This window comes from Xenopus laevis, chromosome 6L (genome assembly GCF_017654675.1).
Source record: "Xenopus laevis strain J_2021 chromosome 6L, Xenopus_laevis_v10.1, whole genome shotgun sequence".
NCBI classification, from domain to species: Eukaryota; Metazoa; Chordata; class Amphibia; order Anura; family Pipidae; genus Xenopus; species Xenopus laevis.
In genome coordinates this window covers 156,968,372-156,989,227 of record NC_054381.1, presented here as the reverse complement: position 1 = coordinate 156,989,227, position 20,856 = coordinate 156,968,372, and the positions used below count along the sequence as shown (strand labels likewise).

Here is a 20,856-nt window from a genome sequence, read left to right as displayed (position 1 = left end):
TTTTCTGCCTTGGTTGTCAGTTGCAATGTATCAACCAATTATTTTCTTTCCTTAAAAACATCTTTTCAGTGTTCTGCTTGCATTACATTACTCCTCCTTCAGGGTCCCTGCACTGTTTCTTTTTTTCTTGCATCACTTATTAAGTTCTATCCCCTTTTCCAACTATGGGCCAGATTCAATTGCATCTGGCCCTGTGTTGTTAATTACTAAAATGATGACAGTTTTGTAATGCTGGTATCATTAACGTTCTATCCAGGACAATACCCTGTGAGTGTATATGCTCCATTTAAAGGAGAACTAAACCCCCCATGGTGATAAGTCCCCACCACCCCTCCCCCCTGCACAGTATTACCCCTGAATTCTGTCTCCTCTAAAGAATAGCGGGCGCACATGCAGAGTGAGTGCAGCAGAGCTCACAGGCGCCATCTTCTTCTCTTCATTAATCTTTGTGTCTTCTTCCTCCCCTTCTGCAATTTCTGTCTCTTTCTGCGCATGCGCAGTTGTCTCAAACCGGATGATTACTACAACTGCACATGCGCCAATATGCCACTCACTTCTAGTATATTAAAAACGGAACGGCGCCTGTTTTTGACGAAAATTTGATGGCGAATTGCGCAAATTTGCGCCTGGCGAATAAATTCGCCCATCACTACTCACTTCACAAAGATCACCGAAGAGAAGAAGATGGCACCAGTGAGGGGAAAGATTTCAGGTGTACGACTGTGCATGGGGAGGCAGGGAAGGGGGCCAGCTGATGGGGGTTAGTTCTCCTTTAAATAGACCAAATAGGCAAATTGAATGGCTTCTGATTAAAGTAACCATACTGTGCCAGATTCAATTTAGAGAGAAAAAGTTATCTCATGTTTTATTGCATGAAAACTAATGGATGAGATTCAATTCGAGGAGAAAAAACTTTTCTCCAAATTCAGTTCCAATTTTTTCCCCATAGATTTCAGTAGAGCTTTCACATGATAAACTGGGAGATTCATAGTCTCTCAAATTGAATCTCCTTCCATGTCCATATATTCACATAATAACATTTTTTTTTAAATTGAATGTGACCCATTGTGTGTGTGTATGTGCCTAGTTTGAATAGTCAAACATTCTATCCGTCAAATGCTCCATAACACGATTGTTCTATCTACAAAAAGGATAATATAATAATTTAAATAACAATTTCATTGTCGTGTATACACAAAGAAAATTCTAACCTTTGAATTTGCTAAATATTTGATGAGAAACATTATGTGAACCAAAACATCATCTTATTCAAATCCATGCATGGTTGCTAGGGTAATTTAGACCCTAGTTGCCAGATTGGTTAAGATGCAAATTGAAGAGCTGCTAAATAAAAAGCTAAATAACTCAAAAACCACAAATAAAATAACTCAAAATTAACACTCTCTACATCATACTAACAGTTATCTCAACAGTGAACAACCCCTTTAAAGGAGAATTCAACAGTTTTCAAAAATAAAACCCCACCCCATGTAGACCCCCCTCCCTCCCCCCAGCATAGCTGCTCCCCGGGGAAATGCCCCAAACGTTATACTTACCCCTCGGCACAGATTCAGGTATCAGAGTTCCATGCAGCCATTTTCCGGGTCTTCGTGTCTTCTTCTGGCGCATCAGGAATTTTGGTGAGTTTTGGCACATGCGCAGTTGTTGCAAACCGGCAAATTGCTCCATCTGCGCATGCGCCACTTTGCAGGTAAGTATAAAGTTAGGAGCATTTCCCCGGGGGCAGCAATGCTGGGGGGGAGGGTTTCTATGTGGGGTGGAGGGTAGGGTTTTTTTTTTTTTATCACATAGAAAGGGTATGTACCATGTATGGACTAATACCACATTTTCAGTACACTGTACAGCTGTATTTTTAATATGTGCCCATTTTATTTCTTGGTCACATCAATAAAACTTTTTTTGGAAGAAATAAATAACAAGAAACTTGGTAAAACAAGGTAATTACTAAAACAATGGACAACAACAAAACCAATTAAAACAGAAAAATAATTAGAATCCCAAGGAGATGGCAAAAAGGTATTTTTTTAGCCAGGATTTCCATCATTGCTGAGAGATGATGGCTTCATTCTTGTCCATTAATAATACTCTCCAGAAAAACTCTCAGACTGTGGATCATCCTGTAAATTGAAAATATTCTGTTAGAAATGTGGCACACACAGAGTTTCTACCATATAGAGAACTGCACTGGTCAAAAAACCACTGTCCTGCCTGCCAACCCCAAGTGATGGGCGAATGAATTTGCCTGTAATGAATTTGAGGCGAATTTCCGCATTTGGCTGGCGGCAAATAAATTCACGAATTCACAAAAATTTGCCTGCTTTTTGTTTGTTTGGATGCGCGTCCAAAAAGTCACTTGCATCAAAATCACCATGTGTCAACACTATTCGGACGCCCATTGACTTTAACGCCAGTGTTAAAATTGACACAAGTGACTTTTCGGACGCTCATCCAAAATTCACAATTTTTCCAGGTATCTCGGTGGGCCAGTCCGGCACTGCATTTAAGGGGTTATTTACTAAAATCAGATTTTATCTCATATTTTATTGAAAAAAAACACAACCAAACTCCCATTCCCAATTTTAGCTTATTTATTAATAAAATTACTCAATTTGATCGGATCATGGAAAAATTCAATTTGTGCTTTTGTTAGAATTTTTAGGGCTTTTTTACCTGATTTGCTCAATTTTTCAAGTTTTTGCCCGAAACCCCTAGAAAAAGTCAGATTTTAAGGCTAAACCCAGGGCAGACCACGAAAACTTCAAATTGAGAAGGGTGCCTCTCCCATTGACTTATACAGGACCTCGACAGGTCTGAGATGGCGGATTTTCAGATTCAGCAATTTTTATAATAAATCTCAAAAAGTTCAAGGTTTCTTTTCCTTCAAATATTTGAGTTTTCTAGTGAAAAAAACTAGAAACATTTGGATTTTAATAAATAACCCAGTTTGTGCAAATTTATAAATTGTGTAAATACAGACAGGGGTATATTTATCGAAGAGTGAAGTTAGAGATCTCCACAGTCCGCAGAGTGAAATACCACTTCTCTCCATTCATTTCTATGGGATTTTTAAATGGCGTATTTATCAAATGGTGAACTATAGAAATTAATGGAGAGAGGTGGTATTCACTCTGCGGACTACGGAGATCTCTAACTTCACTCTTTGATAAATATATATTGTTGTTAATCTAGGTTTGACTGAGTGCTAGGCTATGGCTGCTTCAAGCAGCAGGTCAGTGTTCCAATGTGAGTTAGTGAATACGATTTAACTCTTTTTGTAAACACCATGCCCCTTCCTTTATACAAAGAGAGGTTATTGGTTCCAGTGGCGTAAATACCTATACAGCAGAGGGGGGCCTAGACCACGGGGTCCACTGTATAGTAGTTCGCTGTCTCTAGCCAATTTGCAACTTTGCTGGCTCATTCATTTGCGGATGGCAGGCCCAAAGGAGGTTAGGCTTTAGCATGAGCTCCGGAGGCTCCCTCCGAAAATTGTTTTGCAGAGGGGCTTGGCCTGATGAAGATACGCTATTGATTGGTTCCTTAGCAACCTAAACTTCTACCTAAAGCATAAACTAAACCTTTACACTATTTCTCACTTACAAAGCATCTCCGAAAAATTCCCCGTAACCACGCTAAGAGCCTGGAGATCTGTAAACATAAATAGTGACAGCATGGAGTTTCTTCTTCTTCATCCTCTAGTTCTTCTCTATTGGTGTTAGAATCATTGTCTCTGCAAAACAAATAAATAATACTAATAAATAGTGCATTCACTGAATGTGAAGTAGAAATTGGGCATGCCTTGCTCTCAATGTATTATTTTGCATGTAATACATAAGCTTTGCATCTTTATAGAGCTTTTAACAATTAGCCTTTCATAAGATGTGTGAGGGTCTGGTTTGTTGGTAGAGCACATTATGTCCCTGATGTATTATCACTTGAATATAGAACTGTCTCACCTGTGGCCTTTTGCTAAACTACAGATGGAAGGTTCCTCTGAAAGTCACAGAAGTCAAGGAATAATATATACATATGTATGCATACAACACATTAAACAAATGAAGCAGGTTCAAATAAAGCCTTTGGTACCCAGAAGAATAAACACCCTTTTTTCTCGGTGAAATGAATGAGGCACCAAAATAGTTTGCTCCATCTACAAATGTATATTCGTACAGCATCTGCTGTAAACAATTAAATTGATTCCAACCTCTAGAATTAGATATGTGACTCATTAAACCCAAGGACTGGTTTTATACAGTTATCTTCCAATTTTCTTCATAAACGCCATATCTTTCTCTATTCTGCGATTCCCATAGGGTGCGGGTTGACCCCGAAAGCTTGTGCTTGTGCCAACACTGCTGAATAAATGTCCTAAAAGGCAAAATCATATGTTTGGTGTGCTTCCTCCCTATGGGAATCGTTGTATGAAAACCAGGCTTGGAAGTAGCTGGAGGAGTTGAATGCACCCTAAAGAAAAAAAGAAAAGTAAGTGGTGTGCCGAAGAATATGTATGCTGGTATATGTTGAACTATACTTTCTCTATTCTGCACCTTTGTACAACATACATACATACACCTAAACATAGATAAATAATGATTATTTAATTCACTCACTGTTGAGAAGTGATATTAGATCTGTTGTGTCTGTTAAAGAAGAATCCGGAGGGTGACGGTTCAACCGGAGGAACAGACTGGTAGACTGGTCCAGAAGCATGCCCTATTTGCTTATCTTTTGGTTGTCCAACAATATTTGTTTTTCCATCTACAATGTCTGCTTTGTCTTCTCTTCTAGCTTCTTTATTCACCAGCTGCCTATCTTCTCTCTCTTTTTTCTCTAATGTGCTGACCACCTGGTCATTCTTCTCCAGTTTATTTTGGACTCCATTTATTTGCTTTTCACCAACCAGAGAATTTTCATCCTTTTCTTCCTGCTTTAGGTAAGTAGATACCGCTTCTATATTTTGCTCTTTTATTTCTTTGCTCTCAATTAGCTTGAACGCTGCACATTCAGCACCTTCCCTCTTATCGTTCAACTCATTTATGCATTCATTCCCTTGTTGAATTGCTCTAGATCCCTCTTTATTGCCCATCTCTGTTAATTCTTTCATTTCATCACTCCCACTTTCATAAGCAGAACTTTCATTTGCTTCTCCTATCATAATGCCGTCCTTCTTTTTCCTTCCTTCAGTCTGCTGAACTGTTGGTAGCTTATCGTCCCAAAAGAAAAGATCATAGTTCCACTGACTGTTATCATTATTCACTGACTCTCTTTGTTTTTCATCTTCTAAGTTGCAAAATACAACCTGTTTCTCTTTATTGGACTCATCAACATTTTTAGCCTCACCCTGTACGGCACTAGAACCAACTTGATGGTCTTTTTCAGAACATTCAGTGTTTTGCCCCTTCTCTGTTACAGTTTTCTCTTTTTCATGTAGTAGAACAAAGGAAATCTGCTCTTCCATCTCTATCTTTATAAACTCCTCCTGCTCCTTCTCTTTAGCTGCATTGTTTGCTTCCCCTACCATATATTGCCGTTGCTTTTCTAGATTAGCATTTTCATTGTTTATGGGCTTTTGCTCCTCTCGTTGTATTTCCTCTTCTGAGTTGCAAAAGACAACACATGGCTGTTTATTGGACTGATCAACTCTTTCAGCCTCATCCTGTAAGGTGCTAGAACCAATTTGATGGTCTTTTTCAGAACATTCTGTGTTTTGCCTCTTCTCTATAACTGTTTTCTCTTTTTCATGTAGAAGAACAAAGGAAATCTGTCCTTCCATGTCTATCATTATACACTCCTCCTTCTCTTTAGCCACATTTTGGTTTGCTTCTCCTACCATAACCTGATCTTGATTTTCTAGATCTGCACTTTCATTTTTTATGGACTGTTGCTCCTCTCTTTGCATTTCCTCTTCTGAGTTGTTAACAACAACATTAACCTCCTTCTCCTCTTCTCCCTGTTCATTCTCCACCATTACTTGTATCGGCTTCTCCTCAGGCAGTTTCATTGCATCATGGTCAGAAGACATTTTTTCTAGTATTTCTTTATTCTCATCTTGCAATAACAACATCCATTCATCTATTTCTTGAGGTTTGTTAAGCATATTTACACTTTCGTTCCCATCCTGTATGATACTCAATTTCATTTTGAGGTCTTTTTCAGTACATTCATTGCATTTCTCCTCCTCTTTCAGAGGAATCTCTTCTTGATTTAATAAAACAAGGGGGACCTGTCCTCCTGTCTCAGTCATTTTTCCACTTTTACTCTCTTTCTGATCAATTAAGTTAAAAATAACTTTATCATCAATATCATGGACTTCTTTCATTTTAGCCTCCTCTGTTAGCTGGCTATCTTCTTGGCCTAGCGTGGCAAGGATACTCTCCTCTCCTGCCTGTGCTGTTTCTCTAGTTTTATTCTCATCTTCCTGCTCATTTCTAGTCTGGACTTCCGCTTTCATAATCTCCTCCTTATCGTCTGCAGTCGCCATGTTCAGTAGTACCAATCTGTTGATACTGTTAAACATGGATCATATGGTTACATTATGAAATGCTATTTTGGATGGCCTTTCTATGCATTATTTGTACTCTATGATATTACACTTTATTGTGTCACTGCATGTGTGTGAGTGTTCTTAGACCGCATCTGCAGTTTCTATATGTATGGAAATAAAGTATTTACTTACGTCTCTGCCAGAAAATCTCCTGTAACCAAAAAGACATATTTAATCACAAAATATAATGGTGTTTTCTTTTTAAATAATGATTTGTTGTGCATGGCAAGTCTGTCAGGACATCATTCATTAGAAGGTCACTGTATTGATGAGAATTAACTTTATTGCATTTTACTTCATATGTATCAACGAATACAGTTTAGCACCTAGTCTTTTGTTTCTACCACAATATGCACTTTGTTTAAACAGATACACTGTTTAATTGCTCAGTTAAACTGATTGCTTATAACTGATTACATTGTTTTATTCATAGTAATGGTATGGGACCTGTTATACAGAATTCACAGGACCTGGGGTTTTCCAGATAATGGATCTCCATATCTTAAGTCTACTACTATCATGTAAACATTAAATAAATAAATAAATTAAATAGGCTGATTTTGCCTCCAACAAGGATTAATTATATCTTAGTTGGGATCAAGTACAAGGTACTGTTTTATTATTACACAGAAAAAGGAAATACTTTTTAAAAAATTAGAATCATTTGATTAAAATTGAGTCTATCTGGGAGATTGATTCCATGTAATTTGGAGCATTCTGAATAACAGGTTTCTGAATAACAGATCCCATACCTGTACTAATTAGACACAGGGCCATATTCAAATTTTTAAAGGGTCCCTATACTGAAGAATATACATTCTGATATTCACACCTAAACTTCAAGGGTGTTAAATTTCTTGCCTGATCTTTCAACAGAAAAGCAAAGAAAAACCATACGGGTATGGACCTGTTATCCAGAATGCTCGGGACCTGGGATTTTCCAGAAAAGGGGTCTTTCTGTAATTTGGATCTTCAAACCTTAAGTCTACTAGAAAATCATGTAAACATTAAACCCAATAGGCTGGTTTTACTTCCAATAAGGATTAATTATATCTTAGTTGGGATAAAGTACAAGGTACTGTTTTATTACTACAGAGAAAAAGGAAATCAATTTTAAAAAATTGAATTATATGATGAAAAATTGAGTCTATGGAATATGGCATTCCTGTAATTTGGAGCTTTCTGGATAATATATCCAATACCTGTACTTTTTTTCAGTATTATAACATACCATCACGTAATAGTGCATTCATATTTGTGCTACCATACAATGAGAATGTATTTCATGTTTTATTCGTTTTTTTTCGAGTTATTTAGCTTTTTATTTAAAATTCAGCAGCGGTTTGCAATTTCAGCAATCTGGTTGCTAGGGTCCAAATTATCCTATTAACCATGTATTGATATGAATAAAAGGCTGGAATATGAATAGGAGAGACCCGAATAGAAAGATGAGTATTACAAAGCAGAGGCAGCAATAAGCATGGGACTGCATTTGCAGCAGCTATAATGAATGGGATTTTTCACGAAACCAACTGCAGGGAAATGTATGGGCCCACACATTTGCTGTGCTACTTAAATTACACCTAGGGGCAAATTTACTTATGGTCAAATATCAAAGGGTTAATTAACCCTCGATATTCGACTGCCGAATGGAAATCCTTCGACTCCGATATTCGAAGTCGAAGGATTTACCGCAATTCGTTCGATCGAACAAAAAAATCGTCCGATCGAATGATTAAATCCTTTGATTCGAACGATTTTTAATCCGTCGATCGATCGTTTTTTCTTCGACCCAAAAAAGCTTAGAAAGCCTATGGGGACCTTCCCCATAGGCTAACATTGACTTCGGTAGGTTTTAGGTGGCGAACTAGGGGGTCGAAGTTTTTTTTAAAGAGGCAGTACTTCGACTATCGAATGGTCGAATAATCGAACGATTTTTAGTTTGAATCGTTCGATTCGAAGTCGAAGGTCGAAGTAGCCCATTCGATGGTCGAAGTAGCCAAAAAAACATTCAAAATTCAAAGTTTTTTTCTTCTATTCCTTCACTCGAGCTAATTAAATGGGCCCCCTAATGTGATTAAAACAGGTGCTGTTCCTCCAGTTGTCCAACTGCTGATTTTTTTTTTTTTTTCAAAAAAGGGAGTTACGGAATCTTTTTTAATAATCTGTAATCACTCTCCTGCTACCCATAAACGCAGCACAGACTACTTAACACACAAAAAAAATAAGTTTCCCTATTTAGTTAATCTAAGGCAAAATGACTGGGCCTTTACTGGATCCCTATGGGTGGTGGCAGACGCGGCTACTGGGGGATTAGTCGCTCAGCAACAAATCGCCTCTTCTTCGGACGACTAATCCTCACGAGGAAACTTCAGGCGACTTCAGAAAGCCGAAGCAATCCAAGTGCCATCTCGTCTATGATTTACATTCTAGCCAGCTGGAAGGCATTTAGGGGAGATTAGTCGCCCGAAGAAGAGGTGATTTGTGGCTGGACGACTAATCTTCCCCAGTAGCCTCGTCTGCCACCACCCTAATACACATGGTCTGACTGGATCAGTGCATCTCAGAGTTGGGAAAAAGGAATAACGGAAATATAAGAATATAACACTATATAAGCCAAATCAAGGAACTTACCTTCATCCATAGTGATATCAATATATATCAATCATCTAGACAAAAATAAATGATATTATAGTGATTTCCTTTATATTAAAGGGGTTCTATTCTAAGACCATTTGCAATTCGTTTTCATTTTTAGTTATGGTTTTTGATTTATTTAGCTTTTTATTCAGCAGCTCTCCAGTTTGCAATTTCAGCCATCTGGTTGCTAGGGTCCAAATTACCCAAGCAACCATGCATTGATTTAAATAAGAGCCTGGAATATCAATAGGAGAGGCCTAAATAGAAAAATGAGTTATAAAAAGTAGCAATAACAATGTGTAGCCTTAAATAGCATATTTTTTAATATGGGGTCAGTGACCCCTATTTCCTTGTTTGTGTGATTTTAGGGATTTGTTTTTGGTTTGACCAGGCACTTTGATTTGGCTGAAACCTAATCCTGCTGAAATAGGCCAAATCCTGGCTGAATTCTGGAATTGGCGCATCTCTAATACACATTAGACCACCGACCAGTTGCTACTGTATATACATGCATATTGTATTGCTATTTCTGAACTTTACAAAAGTGGTTGGAGGGGGAGAAATAATATCAGAGTTGTGGATCTGTGGTCATTATTGCCCTGTCACCCTGAATTAAGGTCGGACTCGGCTGGTGGGACACCGGGAAAAAACCCGGTGGGCCCCCAGCTAGAGTCCTGCAGCGGTCAGGGTTATAGTGGAATACCCGGAAAGCGGTCATGTTTCGTTCAGAAAATCTCTGATCCCCTTACTATGTGGGTAGTCCGCAGGTAACCCATCTGGATACGCAGCCAAGGTGTGGCACTTAGCCCTCCCACCCTAAGGGGCAGATTCCCTAAAGGGCGAAGTGGCTACAGCTAGCGTTACCACCCGCAGGGACTTCGCCAATTTCCTAACGACACAGGCGTCACTTCGCTAGTGAAGGAGATAGATGCTAGCATTGTTTCGCACTCTAACGACTTTTCGCTCTGGCGAATGGACGTAACTCCACAAATTCACTAAGATGCAGATTTTACTGACTGTTACTTCATTCGCCAGGCTTGCCTTCGCCAGCTCAGACCAGGCGACGTGCAATGGAATGCATAGGACTTCCTCAATTTGTAGTGCAAACATTTTCTAAGTCCAAAAAAACGCTGGCGTCTTTTCCTTTTTTCTAGTGCTAGCCTGCAAAGGCCCGTAAATCTATTTTTGGGTAACCAGATTCCCCACTCCATTTCCTAACATATGGAACATAAACTATACACTGGGCTCATGTGTAGGGCAATATAACAACTCTATTTTATTTATTAAGCTTCCCTCCCTGGACTTGTGTAATGTAATGTATTTGCTGCAACATATACGTCCATGTAACTTAATCATTTCCCAGCGTATGCAAATTAGGAAACGCTAGCGCATCTTCGCCTTGATTGCCGAAGTAACGCTAGTGAAAATTCACCAGCGTTCGGCGCCCTGGACACAACTTCAAACTTTAGTGAATTAGTGAATTTACGCCTGGCAAAGTGTTCCTCAGTTAGGGAATTTGCCCCTAAGTGTTTTAGGCAATGTTTTTGTCCTTTTGAGGCTGAATCGATGTCTGATGTCTGAGGCTGATGTCACTTCCGCTCTATGGTGATGTCACTTCCAGTTTTGGGTCGGAAAGTAAGTTTCACTGTATAGGGTCCGGGATGGGTAGTGGGATGTGTTGGCTGGCAGGAATGGGTCCTTCTGATTGGACCCGTGCAGGACTCTACCCCCAGCCCTTGTGGGCCCCAGAACCTCTCATTGCTGCTGGCAGAGCCTTGCTCCTTCCTGATACCCACCACATGAAGAAATAAAACACGCTGAAGAAGGTACACGCTGGTGGAGGGGACAGAGAGTTCAGGGGGATTTGTGGCAAGAGCAGAGGGGGGTTGGGGGTCCGGAGGGGGTGAGGGTCCAGACCCCTCCAGTTCAATGAATGTTCAATGTCTCTGGAAGAGAGGATACTCCAGTTCCCTGGATAAAGCTTTGAGATTCAGAGAAAAGGAATGATTTTCAGAAGACCCTTCACTGATGGAGGTTGGATGGCTTGGGAGAAGAATTGCGAGATAAGAGAAGTGCAGAACTGCATGAAGATAAACATCCCCATGCACTGTCCCTCCTACACACATTGCATGATCAAACCCCCCCCCCACCTCTTCCTTTCAACAACACTACAACATGCTCATCTATTATTAAAGACTTCTATACTTCTACCTATAGATGCATCCAAATGAGCTGCTTATTCCGTAACGCAGAAAACGAAGAAAAAAAAAAGAGAGATATATCAGCTCCCCACGACACAAATAAAATGAATCACATCCTTCTGCCCGAAAAAAAATCATTATTCCCCGCGAAGCCAGAAGCGAGATCTCAGAAATGAAATATGTTAAGGGGCCGGTTGAAAAGTCCCTTAATACATAAAAAAAAATAGATAAAAAAAAATCTATTCACAGCTTGAAAATAGAGGGCTTTAAAAAAAATAGCCAAGGAGGCAGAAGCAGTGGTTGTTCTTCTGAATGTTTTCCACGCGGCGGGGAATATGCCGGGATATATACGCTTTCACAGTTCTTATGGTTGATCAAAGGATACCTGCGCTACATAATTTATGAGACAAAGGTAACTTATTGCACTGGTTCTTAAACATCTGATACTTTGATCTCAACACACGGCGAGAGACTTCATGAAAGTCCTCTCCCTGTTTACACTGACGTCCCCAGACTTATTGTTTTGTAACTCTCTGAAGCAGCAATGCCCGTTCATCCCAAATTCAATCATTCATGGTTTCCCAGATAAAAAAAATAAAAAAGAAATAGGCTTTGCATGAATGTAAATATTCCAATTACTGGGGAAGGAGAGAATCGTCAGCAGGATAGTTGTTCGTTGGCACATTTACATCTCGGCTTGTGAGCTTTAGCGCCCTAACGCGTGTTGTTTTTAGGAAACAGGTATAGGATCCGTTATCCGGAAACTCGTTATCCAGAAAGCTCCGAATTAATGAAAGGCTGTCTCCCATAGACTCCATTTTATCCAAATAATCCAAATTTTTAAAAATAATTTCCTTTTTCTCTGTAGTAAAAAACAGTACAGGTACAGAATGCTCCGAATTATGGAAAGGCCTTCTCCCATACACCCCATTTTATCAAAATTTTGTAAAATCGTGTTCTTTTTCTCTGTGATAATAAAACAGTAACTTGTACTTGATTCCAACTAATTAGTGATGGGTGAATTTCTCCAGGTTTTTTCGTGAAAAAAATCATGAAACTCGAAAATTGGGCCTGCGTCAATTTTGACACTGGCGTTAAAGTCAATGGACGTCTGAATAGTGTTGACGCGCGGCGGTTTTGACGCGAGCAACTGTTCCACCATGCGTCCAAAACTTTTTGACCCTGGTGAATTTTAGCTAATTTATTCACCTTCGGCAAAACATGGAAATACACCGTGAATTCACCCATCATTTCAACTAAGATATTTGAACGTTTCATTTCACCAAAAATTAAAGATTAAAGTCTATGGGCGTCAACAATTTTTTTACACGCGGCGATTTGTTTTGACGCGCGACACCATACAAGTCTATGGGTGTTATTTCTGCGGCGAAACAAGGCGAATAAATTCGCCCATCCCTAGACTGTAATTAATCCTTATTGGAAGCAAAACCAGCCTATTGAGTTTATTTAATGTTTATATGATTCTCTAGTAGACTTAAGGTATGAAGATCCAAATTATGGAAAGATTCATTATCTGGAAAGCCCCAGGTCCTGAGCATTCTGGATAACAGGTCCCATACCTGTACTTAGATCTCAGTGTATTTATGAAATAAAAACGACCCCCGGCTTTTTCTGGGTATGGAAATACTCTCCTTGAATAAATCCTTACTCAGCTGACCTGTGGTTCAAAAAGCATAATTCAGCAAAATCTAGAAAGGAATCAAGTTGTGATGAGCATTCGAATCCTAAATCCTTGTAAGCGGAAAATAAAGGATGAGCTCTGCGGAATCTTAAATATTCACAAGGCTTTATTATTCCTGATGGGAATGTTCCATTAGACAGAGGGGAAATTCTGCCGAACGTTAATGAACTTGGCACATTCGATGAACAGTGGTTGTTTAAAGGGCATGTCCTGATTTTTATTTTGCCCTGATTTAAACTGAACTTATATCTAGTCTGCCAGTTCCCTTTAAAGGGGGCTTTCACCTTTAAGTATTTTTCTTATGTTATAGGATTGCTTCTAGACAACTTTTCAATTGTCCTTGTTCTGGTTCCTTCCAGCTTTCAAATGGGGGTCACCGACCCCATCTAAAAAACAAATGCTCTGTAAGGCTACAAATGTATTGTTATTGCTACTTTTTATTCCTCCTCTTTCTATTCAGGCCTCTTCTATTCATATTCCTGTCTCTTATTCAAATCAATACATGGTTGCTAGGGGAATTTGGACCCTAGGAACCAGGCTGTTCTGGGTTAGTACTGTGTAGCTGCTGATGCATGGGGTGTCATTCAGATAAGAGAAAGCCACCTTTGAAATATGTCCAATGGTCCATTGAAGCAGTGGCACTTAATAAGTTTAACCAACTCTGTGATGTTGCTGCCATTTCTGGTGCCAAGAGTGTGGTATAACAGGATCTTACTGGGACCTACAGCAAATTAATTTCTGGGACCTTGCAGAGCTTTAAGTTCACCTTCCTTACCAATATGCATTGAACCCGATTAATTATGGCCCCATTGGGATGTTTACGCTCCCATAGCAGCATCGGCTGCCACCTCAGGGGCCTGTAACCCCCTGGCCCCCGCCCCAGTCACAACCCCCTCCACCTGCCCACACTCCCTGCACCAGCCGCAACTCCCCTCTACCCTTCCACCGCATGTACCTTTTTCTCTTTGCAACCGAGATCAGGAGCATGTGGGGAGGTCAGGGGGCAGCACCAAGGGTTTCCGGACCAAAATTGAGTCTGGATCGGCAGGGCCCATGAGGACAGGGGCAAACCAGTGTCCCGCTGGCCCAGTCTCACCCTGAATTATAGGACATGAGCATGGAGATGAGGACAAGAGTGAGAGGAAAGTGCTTTTAGTGATGTGGCACCTTTGCTGATTATCCCCACATAAGTAAAGTGATAGAGACTACTCTATCATTCTAATTCTAACTAAAGAAGTAGGTAGAAATGTTGTACATTGTGTTTTGTGCTTCTGTACCAGCCCAAGGCAACCACAGCCCTTTAGCAGTAAAGATCTGTGTCTCCAAAGATGCCCCAGTAGCTCCCCATCTTCTTTTCTGCTGATTCACTGCACATGCTCTGTGCTGCTGTCACTTACTGAGCTTAGGGACCCACTCACAATATACAGTACACATAGAATAGAAATGTCACAATATAAGGCTGATTAGTAATTAATTCAGGTTCACTCTACACGACAGCATAGAAATCAGTGGAGACTGCATCAGAATTCATTCATAATCAGCCCTGAAGCCTCAGATTCTATGACATGTGAACCTCATTTTCTGATTGATGAATTGAAATCTCTAGTGACTTATCGCTAGGGATGCACCGAAACCAGGATTCGATTCAGCTAGGATTCGGCCTTTTTCAGCAGGATTCGGATTCGGCCAAATCCTTCTGCCCAGCCGAACCGAATCTGAATTTGCATATGCAAATTAGGGGTGGGGAGGGAAATTGGGTGACTTTTTGTCAGAAAACAAGGAAGTAAAAAATATTTTCCCCATCCCACCCCTAATTTGCATATGCAAATTAGGATTCGGATTCGGTTCGGTTTTCGGCTGAATCTTTCGTGAAGTATTTGTGGGGTCGGTCGAATGCAAAAAAGTGGATTTGGTGCATCCCTACTTTTCGCTAGGCAGAAATGAAAGCTAGCGTATCTTCGTTATGAAATGCTCGCATTACCGAAGTAGCTTTAGCCAAAAGCCACCAGTGTTCAACGCCAGGGACGAAACTCCGCATTTCAGTGAATAAGTGTTGTCTTAGCAGATTTTCACCAGTGTTGCGCTGGGTGCGAAGTGGACGCTGGCGACTTTTCGACGGTTAGTTAGTCTGCCTTATAGTGTTTAGTTTTACTGTGTGTAGAAATTGGCATTTCAAGAGAACTTGTAGTTAATCTTAATACTCTTAATTATTTTTTGCAGTTTTTTTTAATTAAAATTTTGTATCCTCTGCGGTTGTCAAGCTCAGAATTTCAACAGCTAACTGGTTGCTATGGCTTAATTAGACTGGTTGCTATGTTTTAATTAGACTGTAAGTTCTATTGAGCTGAGCCCTCTGTGGTTGTATTTTTGTTTGTAAATCTGTACCTGTGTAGTACAGCCATTCATTGTACAGCACTGCCGGACATGTTGGCACTTCATAAATACGTAATAATAATAATAATAATAATAATAATAATAATAATTACCGAAGAAATGGGCGTCTGAGTGGAAGTGAAAAGGAAGATGGATGATAGATGCCTGAATAGAAACATAAACAATGATACAATAAGTACAGGCAGAAGAGGGAGGCTCATAATTCCAAACAATAAACAGTAAAATAACATAATCGGTCATTTATAATGTATTAGAAGCATTTTTACAGGTGACGTTTCTCTTTAATAACTTTGGCAACAAACACCATTTTAACCTGCTGGGCTGCTAGAGAACTGGCAAAGAGGTAAGTCGATGTGTGGGAAGTGCACAGTGATGTCCCTGTATTAACCTGCAATGGATCTTACCTCACCACTAATACTGGATCGTACAAGCTATTTCCTTGTGATTAGGGTCCTCCACCTCTTCCTTTATACTGGTTTTCTCTGTGGTGGACTCTCTAGCCTATTTCCTCATTACTATGGTTTGCCTATCGCTCTCTAGGCCTCTTGTGCTAATTGGTACTTCCTGTGGTGGACTCTCTAGCCTATTTCCTTATCTTTGTGTCCTTATGTAGTCCTACAAGACACAGGATACTTTGTTTCTATGGTTACCATATCCCTATGCAATGTACCTACACCAGATACTGGGATTTCCTGTCACTAAACAGTCCTCCCCCTCAGGGTCAGGGTCATGTGACCACCTTACTGTATACATCCCACACAGGAAGTACAATGTTATATATATAAAACTGCAGGGGAGAGGAATTCTGGGTAGAATTGAGTTCTATAGTTGACTCCTCCATTTACTTCAGAACCAGGAATATGTATTAAATCGGCACCCTAAGCTTAATTAGCAATTCACTGAGATGGATGCTGCAGGCTGTACTGATGTCTGTGCTGCCATGTAGTCTGCCTCTAACGTTTTACTACTTTGCCCCCTATGAGAAAGAAAGCGACACATTCTCAGCTGTAGGAAGGGCTCCCAACTGTCCCAGTCAGTAGAAATAGTAATAATGTTATTAATAGGGAATAGATATGACAGATATAGAAAGGCTGGTATTTGTATTAGGACTAGGGTTGCCGCCTTTTCTAGAAAAAAATACCGGCCTTCCTACGTTTTTATGGTTTTTCCCTATACTTAACATTGCAATCATGCAACATTTTTACCGGCCAGGCCAGTAAAATACCGGCCAGGTGGCAACCCTAATTAGGACAGGAGACAGCTCTAGTTGTGACCCAATATTACTGAGCTGTTGTTTCAGATGTTCTAATGATAAAGGTGTATAGTCCTTAGTTTAGAATTCTTCCTTTAGGAATTGGTTAAAGGTAAGTTGCTATCACAGAGCCCCCTGCGGCACCATCAAACCCTCTGAAGTCTGACACTTCTGCTTAAAGGGGAAGGAAAGGCACTCTTTACTTGGGTTGCTAAAAGTTAGGCACCCACAGCTGATTATATATATATTCCTGAAGACGGCCCGAGTTGGTGTGCCGAAATGTTGAAATAAAACTTTCCACTTTTTTCACCATTTCAAGGCCTTGGAGTGCAGTTTAATTCTTGGTATATATATATATATATATATATATATATATATATATATATATATATATATATATATATATATATATATATATATATATATCTATATATATATCTATATCTATATCTATATCTATATCTATCTATCTATATATATATATATATATATATATATATATATATAGATAGATAGAGATATATATAGATATATATATATATATATATATATATAGATATATATATATATATAGAGATATATATATATATATATATATATATATATATATATATATATATATATATATATATATATATATATATATATATATATATATATAGGGACCCATAGGGTTAATGTGCTTCTATGGCTTTAATTCCCTACACTTCCTGATCTCCCTAGTTGCTGGGCAGATGCCCATGTAGCTAGATGTAATTTGCATAGTGGTGCTATTGGCCAGGAGGCGCTGTGACCACTTCCTGTCACAATCTGGTATAGTGAGTGAGAAGGGGTGGATTTTCTTCTTTGGCTAAGCCATGTGCCCTAGAGGGACTAGTACCTCTAGAGAGATAAATCGGGGAGCAGGGACCCTGTGCACGAGATTAGCTAGAGACAGGATTAGATCTGTTGTAGACTCTCTAGGAGAGTAAGGCAGTGAGGAAAGAGAGAAAGAGCAGCTGTGTGCTCCATCAAGGAGGTGTAACAGGGAGTAGCTTCCTAGGCTGTAAGATTTGCCTACAGTGAAGGGACACAGTGGATACGGTGTCAGCCATTAGGTTCTCCTCCCTGTCCAGTCCACTGGGTGAGATCCAGACCAGGTGTGAGGTATTTCTGCCTGGAGGTGCTGTACTGCCTTGACTACATCCTCAGGGAATGCACCTGCCTCTACCTCTGAAGCTCTGTGTGAGCTTTGTGTGTGCCTACATATATTCTGCAAATGTCTCTTTACTGATGTAAGTCCCCTGTGAATCATTTGTCTCTGACAAATAAAAGTTTATTTTCTTTGACTGCAAGAACCACCTGACGCCCATTCTTTTCCTATTTTATTGCACATTAGCCCGTGGGAGTTGTAGTTGCTCTACACCACATCTTTATTCTTCCATTTAGCAAAGGCCCTAACCTGAGGTGTTAGACCCGTCGTTTGTAGTGGAAAGTTCAGTTTTTCTCTGCGCTGAACAGCCAGAAAAAGAAACAAAGTTTCTAACTTAATTGGTTTTTGGCAGAGAGCCTAGAACAGCCACAGCAGCAGATAAGATACTTTTGTTAGAATTTTGAGATAAGCAAATAACATTTGAGAAAAGTTAGACTCACAGCTAAGGGCAATTCACCTTCATTAGCAAAACTGTAATAACTGGAAAAAAAACAGAAATATGTTCAAACTTTCATAACCTGCCAAATTTTGTAAAATGAACATGGTAATTAGGGGGTGTGGCCACAAAAATGGGCATGGTCAAATAAAATTTGCTGCGCTACCTGGGGCAAGCATCACGGAGTGATCCTCTTCCTGCTTCTTTTTCCTGCTCAGTAGCGGGAAAAGCCAAACTTTAACAAAGTCGCTATTTCATTCTACTGGGTATGAGTTTTACCCCAGAAAATTTGAAAAAAGAAAAAGAAGGAAGACGATCGCTCCGTGGCGTTCGCTGGAATTACTCCTTTAAAGCAAAAGGAAAGGCATATTTAATTGGGGGTGCCAAAAGTTATGCAACAGCAATTTACTTACCTGACACCCCGTGCAGTTTTCTACTGATAGGAGCACCAGCCCGGGGTGTCAGGTAAGTAAATCGGGGTTGCCTAACTTTTGGCACCCCCAATTAAATATGCCTTTCCTTCTCCTTTAAATGAGTAGGAAATACAACAATCAATGGGGGGTTAGCTGGATAACAGGTTTCTGGATAACAGATCCCATACCTGTATTACTATTGAAAGCATTACCTGTCTGTCTCTTCCTATTCTCAGCAAGGCTGGTTCTTCTGACACTAGAAACAACCATGTAGCAGAAGCCGTTGTGGGAACTAAAGTATTGGCTAAAGGGAGAGCAGGCTTTAAAGTGGTGGTTCACCTTTGAGTTAACTTTTAGTATGTTATAGAATGTCTAATTCTAAGCAACTTTTTCATTTGGCCTTCATTTTTTATTTTTGATCGTTTTTTTAATTATTTGCCTTCTTCTGACCCATTCAAGCTTTCAAATAGGGGTCACTGACCCCCATCTAAAAAATCCAATGTTCTCTGAGGCTACACATTTATAGTTATTATTACTTTTTATGACTCATCTTTCTATGCAGGCCTCTCCTATTCATATTCCAGTCTCTTATTCATATCAGTGCATGGTTACTAGGGTAATTAGGATTCTAGCAACCAGATTACTAAAATTACAAACTGGAGAGCTGCTGAACGAAAAGCTAAATAAGTCAAAAACCACAAATATTAAAAAAATGAAAACCAATTGCAAATTATCTCAGAATATCTGTCTCTACATCATACGAAAATAAATTTTTAAAGCCCTTTAAGAGTTCCAACCAGCATTGCAGGAAGGAACAAACCCATAGTGCTTCAACTTTCTGAACATTTTTTTAATTAGCGTATTTTGGACAGTTGATTCTTTCTTTAAAAAAGAAAAATGCCTTTTCGCGTTCATTCAAATTCTAAGTGAACGGTGCAAATTGTCATTTCTGATGCAATTTGCTGTTGTTTTATCTATAATGCAGCATTTATTTCCTATAATTCCAGTGTAATTGTGGCCGCGAGGGAGATGTCATTTGTCACAATGAACATCATTTTTCTTTTTCTTATATTCTTAGAGCCTCGTTAAGGTGCTGCAGCCGGCAGTGAATGGGTTAAGCCGTCAGACCTGGTGTCTCCGGCGCATGTGGATCTCTATTCGCTGCTTTTAACGATTTTACTGTAACAAGTCGCCATCGAGAGGGAACAGGTAACAAATGACCACGACCAGCAATGTCCTTTGGTGCAATAGGGGGAATATCAATCTGATAAAGCAGGAATGACCTGTGGATAGAAATATTGCTACATTACGAGGGCGATTCTCTGGCAAAACCAGGGACCTGTAGATGGCAGTGTTTAATTATGGGAATGAAATACGGCCTGTCTCCGGGGGGAATGTGAAGATACAGGCAAGGAAAAACAAAACATTATTAATGAACCTGTTTTTCATACAGTTTTTATATTTCAAAGACAGCAGAACTTATTGTTTAATTCATCGCTGATTTACGGTAATAACGAGGCTTTTCTCTTTATTTTATCATCGCCGGATCGTTTTGCAGCCGAGCCCAATCTGTTTTTTTTTTGTTTTTTTTATTTCCGCAGTACATTTTAATTAGCCCATCTTTTAATTTAGGGCTGGATCTATAAAGTTAATGCGGCAGCAGCTAGCCAGTAATGGATTGAATGCTCAACAGAATTCCCTGTTTTTGTCATTAAAAATCATCAGCGACAGAAGGAGGGGAGAGGAATCTGTGGTGGCTGTAGCATGGGGCATGCTGGCTTCTGTTTATAATTGCTCTCTCCCAGCGAGGGGACTGACGGCTACAGTGTACGCAAGTAATTATCCCTGTGGGTCCCGGAGGAATTTTAGGACGAGCTTTTATTTCTAATGTAAGGTCGCGAGCGTTTCCTCCAGCAAATATCCGTGTGGCGGTGCGGCGTATGGATGTCGTACAACTTTAATTAAAAATCACATTTCATGGCTCGTTCGCAAACAGACTGTACCGTGTGCGCTTATGAAACCCAGACCTTTTAACTAAACTCTCTGTGATCTCCGACGGCG

General features: G+C 39.7%; 1 protein-coding gene across 4 annotated transcripts; it reads right to left on the bottom strand.

Annotated features, from left to right (window-relative positions):
• Positions 1 to 1,866: 1,866 nt before the first annotated feature.
• On the bottom strand, positions 1,867 to 16,187 carry LOC108719433 (cilia- and flagella-associated protein 251). 4 transcript variants are annotated; one of them, XM_018268283.2, is made up of 7 exons: positions 15,907 to 16,186; positions 15,595 to 15,646; positions 9,200 to 9,234; positions 6,698 to 6,716; positions 4,632 to 6,527; positions 3,622 to 3,751; positions 1,867 to 2,138 (listed from the first exon to the last, which is right to left on the bottom strand). In XM_018268283.2, exons 3-7 carry the CDS (start codon positions 9,207 to 9,209, stop codon positions 2,097 to 2,099), a joined length of 2,097 nt encoding a protein of 698 aa, XP_018123772.1. In that variant the 5' UTR covers positions 9,210 to 9,234; positions 15,595 to 15,646; positions 15,907 to 16,186; the 3' UTR covers positions 1,867 to 2,096. The 4 variants fall into 4 exon arrangements, with proteins under 4 accessions (XP_018123772.1, XP_041422592.1, XP_041422590.1 ...); XM_041566658.1 differs by lacking the exon at positions 6,698 to 6,716 and having other exon boundaries at positions 15,907 to 16,187; XM_041566656.1 differs by lacking the exon at positions 9,200 to 9,234.
• Between the last annotated feature and the right edge of the window lie 4,669 nt (positions 16,188 to 20,856).